The sequence below is a fragment of the Archocentrus centrarchus genome, chromosome 19, assembly GCF_007364275.1.
Source record: "Archocentrus centrarchus isolate MPI-CPG fArcCen1 chromosome 19, fArcCen1, whole genome shotgun sequence".
Taxonomy (NCBI): Eukaryota; Metazoa; Chordata; class Actinopteri; order Cichliformes; family Cichlidae; genus Archocentrus; species Archocentrus centrarchus.
Window position 1 is genome coordinate 16,842,378 of NC_044364.1, and position 12,909 is coordinate 16,855,286.

At 42.5% G+C, this 12,909-nt stretch overlaps 1 protein-coding gene across 1 annotated transcript in view; it reads right to left on the minus strand.

The window, feature by feature from the left end:
- LOC115798558 (inactive ubiquitin carboxyl-terminal hydrolase 54-like) overlaps window positions 1–12,909 on the minus strand; it is a 51,559-nt gene that overhangs the window by 32,582 nt on the left and 6,068 nt on the right. The window contains exon 2 of the mRNA XM_030755439.1: window positions 8,217–8,816. Within this exon, the coding sequence (XP_030611299.1) occupies window positions 8,217–8,372 (156 nt within the window). The 5' untranslated portion in view covers window positions 8,373–8,816. The remainder of the gene's footprint in view (window positions 1–8,216; window positions 8,817–12,909) is intronic.

Sequence of the window (12,909 nt, forward strand, 5' to 3'; positions counted from 1 at the left end):
ACCAAAACTCAACAAATCCTTTAAGAACCAGGACAGCCATATTTATGCATGATTAATGTGATCTAAATCTAGATTTGGGATGGCTCGTCACAAGATTTGTTCTCTATTTGCTGCTTAGAAACTGGGAGAAAGTGCACTTGCGTCAGCCACAATAATCAGTGGAATTACCATTTTTGAATATGCAGTAAGGCTAAGTTTGGTGGCATGACAGCTCATGGCTGCAGGTTGGCATGGTAACACAGCATGTTTTCTGGTATATTAGCATTGCAGGTACACGGCAGGCAAAAATACCGACTGACAGCGCGGGTGAAAAGAAAAGCGGAGGCCAGGTGCAACGTTTTTCTAAAGTTAAAAGGTGAAAGTTTAATTACAACCTAAAGTAAATGAGCTCAGACAGTAAAAGCTGCCGCGAAGGAAATCCTCTTTTACTTTTCCACTGTATTTTCTTTTAGATATTAAGATGGAAACCTCAGCCACATTGATCTGATTTTGTAAATGCATCCCTCTCTTGGTCTTGATTGATTTCATTTCCACATATGAGAACAGTTATCTGCAGTAATGAATGGTTTAGTGTGATGTTTTGGCTTTGATTTAGGAGAAAAACTGGACTGATGACATTAAAAAGCCAAGTTGCCATCAGACTGCACCCCAGCAAGTGGAGTTCCTCGTTTGCCCTCAAAGTGGTGTGTATACCTACACACAACCAAAACCTGCCATGCAAATCTCAAGAAGAGAAAAATCTTCCCTTGTCCTCTCCATCCAATTCTGCACATGCTTATGCAGAATCTGTTTATAGAGATTTCTCAAACTGTAGCTTTCAGAATCACTGAATCAAATGACTTTCAGTAATGTGAAATGATTGCAGAGAATCAACACCCAAGTCTGCAGCTCATCGTGGCTTTCAGCCATTTTCAGCTAATTGTTTTTCTCCATCAGCTTCCACTGCGTGTGCTTTTTGCTTTTTATATTTTCAGCAATAAAAGACAGTCAGAGGACAGAGCGGTGGAAAATTACCAGCACAATGCTCAAACAAAATAAAGAGTTAAAAAAAAAAATTGCAGAAAGGGAAGGTAAACCAGTTGTTGCTATTCTCCCTCTCTCTCGTGCATAATTAGAAGAAAGAGCTCTTAGTGCATTAATTCAAGATTTCGAAAGACAATATTAGCATAGCAATGTCCCTGAGGCTTCTACTGAAATCTGCAGAACACATGCACAAGACTGCACACACTTACAGTATGCATGCAAAAGACACAATATGGCAACCTGAGCATTACACTGGGCTGTGTGTCTTATAAAGAGAGTGATAAGTGGAAGAAAGAAAGGACAGTGGATAACAGACTGCATGCTGACACCAGTGTATGCCTTCTATCTTCCCCTCCTCGCTCTTTCTCCTCCACTTTCTGTAGTTTATTTGGTCGTGATGAATCGGCTCCCTGCACAGCACTGCAGCAGCCACAAGGAGGGCACAATCTCTCCATGCCCATCTCTCTTCATCAGCATGTATCTATCCATCTCATTTTTCTCCTCCTCTAAGCACATCCCTCTCTTTGCCTCCCCCCCGTCTTTCTCGCCTCTGCTATCATTTGTATCATTTTTTTTTCTTCTTCTTCACATTTCCCTTTTGGTTCTGTCGTCTTTTTCTTCCCAGACTGCAAACAATGGTAAGACTGCAGGAAAATCTTAGAGGGGAAAAAACAAACAAACTAGGGTTTTATACATGCAAAAGAGAACAAGCTCATTAGATAATGTTTTACTTGTTGTCGTAAGTGACAGATGATACCTGATGCAGGAATGCATGATTTAAATTTGCTTGAAAAAGTTTGTACTACGGTTCCCTGAGACAGCACTTCTGCTCAGACCTGCTGTAGTTTTAGTGGGGTACTTGTGCTGCCTTGGCTAAAGTCAGGAAACACAAGCTTACACAGATTACATGAAGGACTGCAATATGACTGGCTGCAGCTAGATGCAGATACAGACAGGTGACAAATCAAAGGAGTGTGTCTTATTAAGGTGTATGGATCTCCAGTGGATGAAGGTAACGCCATTCTGATGATGGTGGTCTAACATCACAGAGGCAGTGATTGGGTTTAGAGCCAAGACAATAGCATCAATCAATTTTATACTCATCAAATCGTTCAGTGAACCCCTGCGCCCTATGGACCGAGGAGCCTCGCCTTGTGTCAGAAATAAAAGTGATCACTAACAACAACTTTGTACTGATTTGGCCCAAAACAAATCAGCAAAATGCTGAACACAGCTACACGGAGCCACCAGATCCCCTCACAGAAGGGCTTAACTTGTCATTATATCTGTGCTTATTTTAGCATATACAATACTAAACACCTGTGTATGCTCTTGATCATTCTGCTTACTGATAATTTACCAGAACAACACACTGTAAACGCTCATGTTTCCATGAGTGTGTGTGTGACCATGGCTTTGTGTACCCGCATTGTCTTCTTGTGTGTGTCTCTGTATGATTTGTAATTTGCTTTGGGGTCTCTGTCTGGCAAAACAAATACTATCAGTAAAATTGCTTTTTTGCTTAAATAAGTGCTGTCTGAACACTCGCTTTAACTTTCTTCTAATTGGCTGACATTTACAAACAAAAGGGTCAAACAGCACGTGGGTGGAGCCTGAGTTGGCCACCATCATTTTCTTTTTCAAGTAAACAAGTATAAAGAGGGTTTGGGACACAGCTGTGGTCATTAATGACCAGAAACAATGTCACTGTCACACAGAGGTGTTTCCTGTACATCAGCTGATCAGCATCAGCTGACTCCTGCCAATCACATTCAAACACCCCCTAGTTATGTTCAATAAAGACAACAAGGAGGTCTTCATAATCAGATAAATGGTGCATCACCTGCCTCACAGCGCTCTTAGTGACTCTGGCTGATTTCTTCCCTCCGTGTCCCCAGCTCCTCCTGTTCCAGTCTCCTATTACCACATGCGGTAATGTCATCTCGTTTCCTGTGCATTTCGTTTAACACATGATACTCTTGTCATTGAAAAAATGAGTTCATAATATTTCTGTACTTTTGACTTGTGTATCTGTCATTTAGTAGGTTTTTTTTTTTAGAAAAATTATGCTCACTTCCATCTCCATATTTTTATTCTCGGAGTTGGAACTGAGCACAGTAGGCCCCCTTTTTAGTATCACTAGGACACGTCCACACCACAGTACTGCAGTTGACAGGCAACACAATGATGTTCATTTTCAGTCCAGTCCTTGTACCTGACCATTTTCAGAGGAATGTTTTTTTTTTGTTGTTTGCTGAACAGCTTAATGCTGACCTATGAATCATTCAAGCATAAAAAACACACTTAACTCATGAGTCAGTGTTGTGTCTACACATAACAGAAAACAGAGCAAAGAACCAGTTGTGTCTTTGTTACAACCAGCCTGCCCCAGTTGGTCCACTGAAGCCTCATCAGAAATGTTCTAAAGCTATTCTTAAGGAAGTGAAATAGGCAGAAATGGCTGAGGCATGCTAAATTACCCAAGAACTGCACTGAAAATCAGTGGCAACAGGTCTTACGGAGTGATGAATCCAAAGTTTAAATTTCTGATTCAAATCACTGTCAGTTTGAATGACGGAGCTCAGGAGAGAGGTCCGACAGTGGAAAAGCATGGTGGAGGCTCTGTCATGGTCTGGGCTGCATTTCAACCAGTGGTGTTGGGGATCCTGTCAAAATTGATGGAATTGTGATCACAGAAAAATACCATAAGATTTTGATCCACCACGCAATACCATCTGGAAACTGTCAAAATATATAGAAGTGGGGGGGTGGCCCACGATTCTTGCACCGTTTTGTAAGTGCGTAAACACTACAATTTTAGGTCACTTTAACTTGTTGTTCTAAGAGGTATCTGTGCATTAATTTTGGCTGCTCAGCTCTCGATCATGTTGGAGTTCACAGAGATTTTATGTGTTATAGATTAATGTAGTTTTTCTGTTGCGCCATGTCAAAATATCTTTTATGAAAAGGTCTGAAAATTTGCTGAATACCTGCTCTACCTTCCCAATGCTCAGTGTATTTCTTAACGTTAATCATCAGCTGAGCTGCACTCCAGCACTCAAACTTGCTCCCAATCCTTTCATCAAACGCTGGTTTTTCCATACGTTTCCTTTTAATTCTCCACACATCAGTGATGGCTTTAGCTTTTAAATTGAAACATAAATACCAGAAATGCTTTGAAAGCATATTTTGCTGGGCACCAGAGTCCAGCAAAATATGCTGGGACAAGCTTGACGTTTGCACTTGTTTGAAGTTATATGAGGATCTGGTTCCTCAGATAACTTCAAACAAGTGCAAACCTCAAACTTGTCCACCACCACTGCAGCTTGCAATTGGGTAATGCTTTCTTTCAGAGTATTCTTTATGTTGCCTCATAGAAATATTAGCAAAATTAAAAAAAAAAAAATGAACACCTGTGAATATAGGAATAACTGGCACCTGATTACTTAAGACTTTTAAAAAAAATGCTCTTTCATTTGGTGAGGTAGATTACATTTTTGCTCATTTTAAAGGTCTGCAAAGTCCATCCAAAGGGCAGATGTTCTCTCCCATAGGAAACACTGCTGCTAAACTACCTGCAATGCCTTGATTGCAGTCCAGGCTTTTCTTCCATGACTTATCAATGTCACTATGTAACACATTTCCATAATGCTCACCTAGCGGCTAGTTTGGCACAGCCTCAAACAAAGAATAAGCAGCTGCCTTGCACTCCAGCCTCTTTATTTGCTTGCCAGAGTCTCTAACTGTAAAATGCCTCAGCTACAAGCAAAGTTTCAAATGTTCGGTGGTTAGCAGCCAGAGTGAACATAAGAGTCTGAGGAACTGAGGAACCAGGGGATTACTTTTACTTTTTTTAATGAAGGTTTCTTCTTTAACATAATATAATCCTTAGTGTCCACATGCTGCATTGCTATTGAGACTAACATTGCCATTAGCTCTGGCTTTTGTCCTGCTCTCTGTTGAAGCTTGAGTCTTCACCTCAGCCGTGGATCAGAAATGCACCATGGCATACTCAGCATACTGCGTTTGCTATACTGTGTGTTTTGACGCAATAAATCATCTTTGTTATTAAGTAGTGTTGTGTGTGTCACGATTGCATGGAAGCATTGCACACTGTGTAAGGCCGGGACTCCAACAGCAGTCTCCACTTCTTCTGGGTCAGATCTGGTTCAAGCAGGTAGTGCTGAACTCTGACATCAGCAGAGCTGCACCTGCACTCACTCAGAACGTTACAATACATAACTTCAATTCAATTTTATTTTTAGAGCACCAAATCACAACAGTTGCCTCAAGGCGCTTTATACTGTAAGGTAAAGACCCTACAATAATTACAGAGGAAACCCAACAGTCAAAACGACGCCCTATGATCAAGCACTTGGACACAGTGGGGAGGAAAAACTCCCTTTTAACAGGAAGAAACCTCGAGCAGAACCAGGCTCAGGGAGGGGCAGTCATCTGCCATGACCGGTTGAGGCTTAACCAAATCGGAGGATTTGGTTAAGTCAGCTGACCAATCAGAAACAGAATATTTTAGACAGGTCTTGCAGCAAAATGGCAAATCTGACTTACTTTACTTTCACTTCAGCTGTATAACTGCAGGAAAACCAATGCAAGCATATGATTAAAACAAAAAAGAAAACATCAGAATCCATACAAACATGAAGTCTTTCATGAAACTACAGTTTGCTTTTGACAAGAGGTAGAAAACGCTGCACATCTACAATCTTAATTTTGCTCTTCCCTACTGCTGCATCACACACACACACACAAACACACACACGCTGATGCCTGATGAGCGAACCCATACATTTTTTCTTCATCAAAGCCGCCAACGTACTCCATGCATCCATTAGCTGTGATTTTTTTTTTACCTGTGTGTACACAATGAAAAGTTGCTGAGCATACACTTTACCTCAGAGCACCTCCTTCTCTCTCATTAAACTACATAAATTCATACAGAAAAAAAAAAAAAAAAGCACTGATGCAGCTGCTGTCACACAGCAGCCCCACTGCAGCAGCAGGAGGTTAACTTCTTTGCCCAAGGGGCCCTCGGGAGCAGGAGAGAGTATCTCACTTAGTATCGATGCACAATAGCAGTACAGCATTATGAAGCACAGAGAGCAAAGCCTTTTTGCAGCTAGTTGCTGAATGGATTGATTGGCAGCATTTTTTTTTTATATTATCAGTAATTTAGTTATTTATAAAGGAAGATATTTGGAAATATTTGATCATGATGGTTTAACTGTAAAAAAGAATATCTTTGGATTTCAAGCTGCTGGTCAGACAGAATAACCCAATACAATAGACATTTTTCCCTATTAGGCAAGTTGTATTTGTACATTTTTACATTAAATAAACTAAAATAATCTATGCAAAAAAAAATGTTTAGTTGCAGCTTAACTGCTGATGAAGCAAGTTCATCCTAAGGCTGAAGTCTGACATCTAATTGGTCATCTCACCTGCCAACAGACATTTAATACAAGCAAAGATGTTCGTATGAACACACACACACACACACACACACACACACACACACACACTGAAAAGTACTGCCAACAGCAGCTCAGTTCTTCAACACTGCCTCAGTTTATCCTCACTCATCTGTGTTCTGCTAAACATCCTCTCTCCTTTCTGTGTGTGCATGTGTGTGTGTGTGTGTGTGTGTGTGTGTGTGTGTGTGTGTGTGTGTGTGTGCGTGCGTGTGTGTGTGTGTCCTTGAAGTGGCCCACTTCCTTTGCTGCTGAAGCTGCACTGCATGCCTTTGTTGAGGAATTTTCTTCATTTCACAAAGAAAAAGCTACACTGCACGTCCTTCACTTTGTCGTTACATCTCGCTCCCTTCTCCTCTCCCTTCCTTGCTGTTCACAAACATTCTTTTCTTTCTTCTTACCTTATTGGACTCTTTAATTTCTTTATTCCTCTCAGCAGCATCCCCTTTGGTCTTCTCCTTGGTTTTTTCATACTGCATACTCCTCATCCCTCTTTCTTCTCAACTCCTCCTTCAGCAACTTTTCCTCTCTTCTTTCCCTGTGCTCTCTCCGACTCTCCCTAAGCTTCTGCCCCATCGCCCCCCTCCCTCTTCAGCTAACTTCTCTCTTTTCTTCCCCTCTCTCTCTCGCTCTCTCTCTTTCAAGCCAGTAGTCAAGAGGTATTTATGTGTGTGTGTGTGTGTGTGTGTGTGTGTGTGTGTGTGTGTGTGTGTGTGTGTGTGTGTGTGTGTGTGTGTGTGTGTGGAGATATGTTTGTGCCAGCTGGAAGTCTTGGGAGGTGGGAAGCCATCTTCATGCATGTGTTTGTGTTTGTGTGAAGAGAGAGAGAGAGATGCAGCAGCACAAAGTAAGCATCCCCACACTCAGACTGGACGTCCACACTGAGGCCAGACAGGCAGCAGTGCCAAAACCAACCGAAACACGCAAACCCCCGCTAATATGGTGCTAATCTCATCCCTGCCATGCTTTAAGAGCAATTTACTGCAGTGGGAGGGTAGGCCTGTAAATAGTGTATTCACAAAGGTGTGTGTTTTATGTCCAAACTGGAAAAATATAGACAAATTGCACATTTTTATATGAAAAAGTAGCAGCTCTTTTTTTTCTTCCCAATAATGCAGAAACACAAATTGGAAAACTGTACACTGTAAAGGTTTCCTATTACTAGTGAAATTTCAGAGAAACACAGTTTCTGTCCTAATAAATCACTGGAGTAATAATACCCTGTATTTATTTATGAGTGTATTATGTATATAAGTAAACATGTAGCTGTTCTTATAGAGTCCACATATTTTAGAGAAAGGTCAAAAGAAGAGTAGACAAGTTAAAGAAACAGATGATCAAATAAAGTCAACATAATTAATATTTTTAAGACTAAAGGCTTAACAGACACTTGTTTTCTTCCGTGGTGAGGCTTTGGAAGATCTGTACTGCAGGCCCACTTTTTGCTTCCTTCAAGACACATTCAGGCGTAAGTCTGATCTTTGGTGAGTGTAGAAAAAGTCGGCATTCATTAAACTGCACTAGCATCACCAAACACTGCAGATTTTTTTAAACAACCCCTAATACAACCTAAAATTTAGAGCATTTGAACTAGTACGATACCTTCACATGAAAGTAATTTACTCATGCAGGTGGATTACTACTAAAAATCTCCACATAAAACATTTCACCTCCTAAAACCCACGTGTGACCCATCTGACTGACCTGCAGGGCACTATTGAGGAAGCAGCTGTTCTGTCCCGGCTCGTTGCTCAAGCCTTTGCTGGGTGCGATAGAGGTCATGGTTCTCGGGGTCACCAGCCCCTGCACCTCACCTACTGCTCCACCACCCGACGCAAAGTAGTTCCTCTTCCACGACATCACTACCTGGACGCCCCCGTTTCCACAACAAGGCGGAGAAGGGGCGGGGCAGCAGACCAAACAACGGCCTCTATGTCACTCCCATGAGCAAGAAAGAGGGAGAATGAGAGAAAGGCGGAGGAGGAGGAGGAAATGGATGGAGGAAGAGGAGGGAGGCGGCGGGCGTAGACTGAGGAGACGTGGTGTGTCTTGGATGGGGATTTGGCACCCATACAACCCTGCCCCTCTCCAGCCGTGTTTTTACTTTAAAATCTGTCCACTTGCAAGAGCCAGCGGTTGGCTTTTTGTTTTTCTGTTTTTAGCTCCTTGGATTTAGCAGTTTGTGTTTAAAGACATGAGAACGTTTCCAAAGCGTCCTTTGGCAGAATCTGTCAGATGGATTAGACAGCGCTGCCGCTTCCATGTGGGGACTCCTTCGATGCTTCTTCTCCTTTCTTACTTTGCCTGCAAGACACAAAGACCAACCTGTTAGGACTCTGCAAACATGACAACAAGCAACAAGAACCGTTAGCAGGTTTACCAACAGGTACAGCAGTGGTACTAAATCCTATTAACTCCCGGACAGTGATGAGCTGTACCCAGAGAGTTCTGTTACTACCAGTGCAGATGAAAAAAAACTGCTGCAAATCTTATTCTGGTGAGAATGTTGATAACTTTGCAAAGACTTCAAATAATAAACTGGCATTAACGAGATAAATGGAGGTGAGACTGGCCTATCCTTAGAGCCTTAGTTTGGTTGGAAACTGTGTCTTTGATACAAGTATATCATCCATTTCCATATCAACTATTTCCTTCATCGCTCTGACAGTTATCCAACACATTAGCATGGAAACTGTATGAATAAGTAATCAGCATATTTAATCGCTCGAAGCAGAACTGCAAATTTATGTAACTTTATCCTAGAAAGCAGCAACATTTGGTCATAATCTTGCACATGTAACGTTGACCTGTGGCTCAGTCACAGCAGCCAGACTCACTCTGGGGCAGTGCCATCACTTAAAACCAAATGTTGCCCAGAGAAAATGTTTTTCTACCACCTAACAAACTTAAATGAGTTACTGCAGAGTTGACGTTTTTCATTTATAAGATCGCGATTCATCGATGAGCCAAAACAATAAAACCGTCTGCCTAATACTGTATAGGTCCGCTGCCCACAGAACAGTTCTGACCCATCGGGTCATTGACAGCAGGACTTCTGGGGGCATTCTGTCGTGTCTGGTACTACGACACTGGCAGTGGATCCTTTGGGTCGTGTGGGCTGCAGGAGATCGGCCTTGTTCCAATGCAATAAGCGGATGCTCGCTCTGATTGCAACATGATGAGCTCTTTGTCATATTCTGGAATACGTTTATAAACAATTTTTTGCAGTGGTAATATGTTGCTGGTGGGTGAAGTTGGTTTAAAATTATGATTACGTGGGTGGTATGTGAAAAGTATCATTTACATGAATGACAACACTGCACGGTAACAAGATGATTAATGTCATCAACTTGGTGATATCAATGTTATGGCTGATCATTGTATATTTTAAGGTTCTCCTGTGGAAATTTGTTTTGCCCTCAGAGATATATCACAGCATCATTAAAGAAAGTGTTAAAGTTCACGCTGTCGCCACATGAAAAATGCAAAATAAAACATTTTAAAGGGGTGTAAAGGCCATTGCTTTGCCATGTAAACAACATATGAACACAATAATGTGATGGAGGGTAGCAGTACATCAGTGATAGGACACAGGAAGAAATCTGTTATGTCATTTCATAATCGGTACTTAGGGACATTATCTGGAGCTTATGCTGGTTCAAGCATCAACATGCACGGCTTCTAAACATGTGTGTGTGAGATGATAAAAAAGGCAATCTGTGTGTGTTTGGTACCCTACAATATGTGTGCGTGGGTGTGTGTACATGAAGTTGCATAACACCACAGGGCAGTAGCTAGCATATCCGCAGTGCCCCCTCCACCCTCCCCTCCTTCCTTCCTTCCTTCTCCTATAGCTTCCCCACTTTTGGCAAAGCTCCCTCGTCTGATTGCTGGGTTGCGTTACTGCCACAGCACCCCCTTGGCACAAGGCCAGAGGGCGCAGGGATGCTGCGGCGAGCAGGTGAGCAGCGTGGGCTGTCGCTATGGTGATGGCCACATGGGATGGGTAGCGGGATGGGGTGATGAGGGGGTGGGATAGAGCTTGGGGAGGGGACATCGTGACAAGGATGGCAAGTGAAATGCATCAGAGCGAATATGGAAGGAAACATTATGCAACTGTTAGGCAGCAACATTGTCAGTTCATCCACTTGTCACACAGTCACAGAGTCCTACTGCATACTCTATCTATCTATCTATCTATCTATCTATCTATCTATCTATCTATCTATCTATCTATCTATCTATCTATCTATCTATCTATCTATCTATCTATCTATCTATCTATCTCTTATATATGTTCATGTGTTAACAAACAAATCCAAATTGACTGAGGATTTAAAAAAGGATTTGGTGTGCAATTTTTTTTTTCGACAGCACAGCATCCTGAGCTTCTTTCTCAGCATACAGTGTGCATATGTATGTGTGTATATGTGTGTGTCTCCCGCTGAGCCTGTGTGGAGTGTGTGATCACACATCCTCTCTCTGACTGCACCCTACAGCCCCACACAGCCGAGCTCGCTCTGGCAAGTCTTCGCACAAGTGCTGTTTATATGGACTGTGTGTGTGTGTGTGTGTGTGTGTGTGTGTGTGTGTGTGTGTGTGTGTGTGTGTGTGTGTGTGTGTGTGTGTGTGTGTGTGTGTGCGCTCATGCATTTGTGTGTCCCCACATCTTCGGCTAGTTACCATGGAAATAGGCCAAGCAGCAGGCACGCGGGGGAAAAGCCGAACCATGTGATTTAACAGAGAGACACACTGTGCTGCACTGGTTGAAATAGCACACACACACACACACACACACACACACACACACACACACACACACACACACACACACACACACGCACACACACACATGGGACTGGCAAGTGATGATGATGATGTGTATTGATGGTGGAGACTTCCTGGAAGCCAGAGTGAGTCAAGGCACAAGTCATTCAAATTCCCTGACCCCGCACTGGCAGGCATAAGGAAATCGGGACCTGTGGATGCAGTGCAGACAGCGACTACAGATGGAAGAGATTTTCCACGTGTGATGTTGAGGTGAGGACACTCTTTGCCCCATGCATCCACACACTGCAGTCTGTGACCTCGTGTTGGCTTCATCAACTTGGCGTAAGTCAGTCCAGCTTGGCTTTGAGCATGAGGCAATTGTCACAGCAGTCAGTACTCATTTTGAGATATCCATCTCTGCCAGCATTTGATACAAATAAGCAGTGTGGGCAGTGGCGTTCTACTAATAACTTAACTATATTTCTCAGTGGTGTGGTGGTAAGGTTGTGGGTTTTTAAATTTAATAACTTTTCAGTAAAGCTCTTTCTTAAGTAGTGCATTAGCATCCATTTCACATTTTACAGAGCACTTCTGAAGCTGAAGAATAGCTGATGTTTCTGCTGCAGTCTGATGGAAAACTAAAGGAAGATTCAGGAACTGTTGTAGCCAGGAACAACCACAACTCACAAGGCAAACTAACAGAGCTTCCATTAGCAGTTGGCATGACCTGAGCCAGCTGCCTGTGACTAACTTACACGATGATTACTCACGCCAGTGATCAACATCGCTTTCATTCTGATGTCTAACAACAGGCTGCAAAAGCCACTTTCTCACCCTCTGGAGTACACCCTTACTGCTTCCACAGGAAGTAGCAGCCTGGTGCTGATCATCAGCAAGTGTGAGCACCTCTATAAAAGCAGATGTTTTGGCATGACTTGCAGGTATGGAGCATTCAGGTGTGTGATAACACAAAGCCAAGGAGCAAAGACATCAGCAATCAGCTTAGAGAAGGAAGTGCAGCTATCCATCAATCTGGGAAGGGTTATAAGGCTATTTCCAAATAATTTAAAGTCCATTATTCTATTTAAAGATTATTCACTGCGATGTCTGAATGTCTGCAACAGGGGAATAAGTGAATGCAGCCTCACAAGCATGAGATGGTAGCAGGAACCTGTAACAATCAAGAGGATTGACCCGGAGGGCATCATCATGGCCTCACCTTGATAAATTCATGAATTTAGCTGCTTTTGTTGCCAAATTGATCCCTGAGAGCAATTATTGTTACAATAATTGTACTTTTTTTCCTCTGCTTGAATGATAGGTATTCAATCAAAACAGCATCGACTCTACATGAAGTGGTGCAATTAAAGGAACAGTCCACCCCTATTTTTGAGCACTACAAGGCAAGTGCCATCTGCTCCCATCGTATACATGAGTAGGCAGTCGTTTGTGCAAAACTGATCACCAAAACTGATCAAGTCACACCAGCACAATTGAGTCGATCCAGTGTTTCTAGACTGGGAAGTGACCTTTTGTTTATTTCACATCCCAGTCCCATGCAGACCAGTGCAATGTCAGCCTCCATTACACTAGTACTATAACTAATAAACTATTACCACTACTGCCA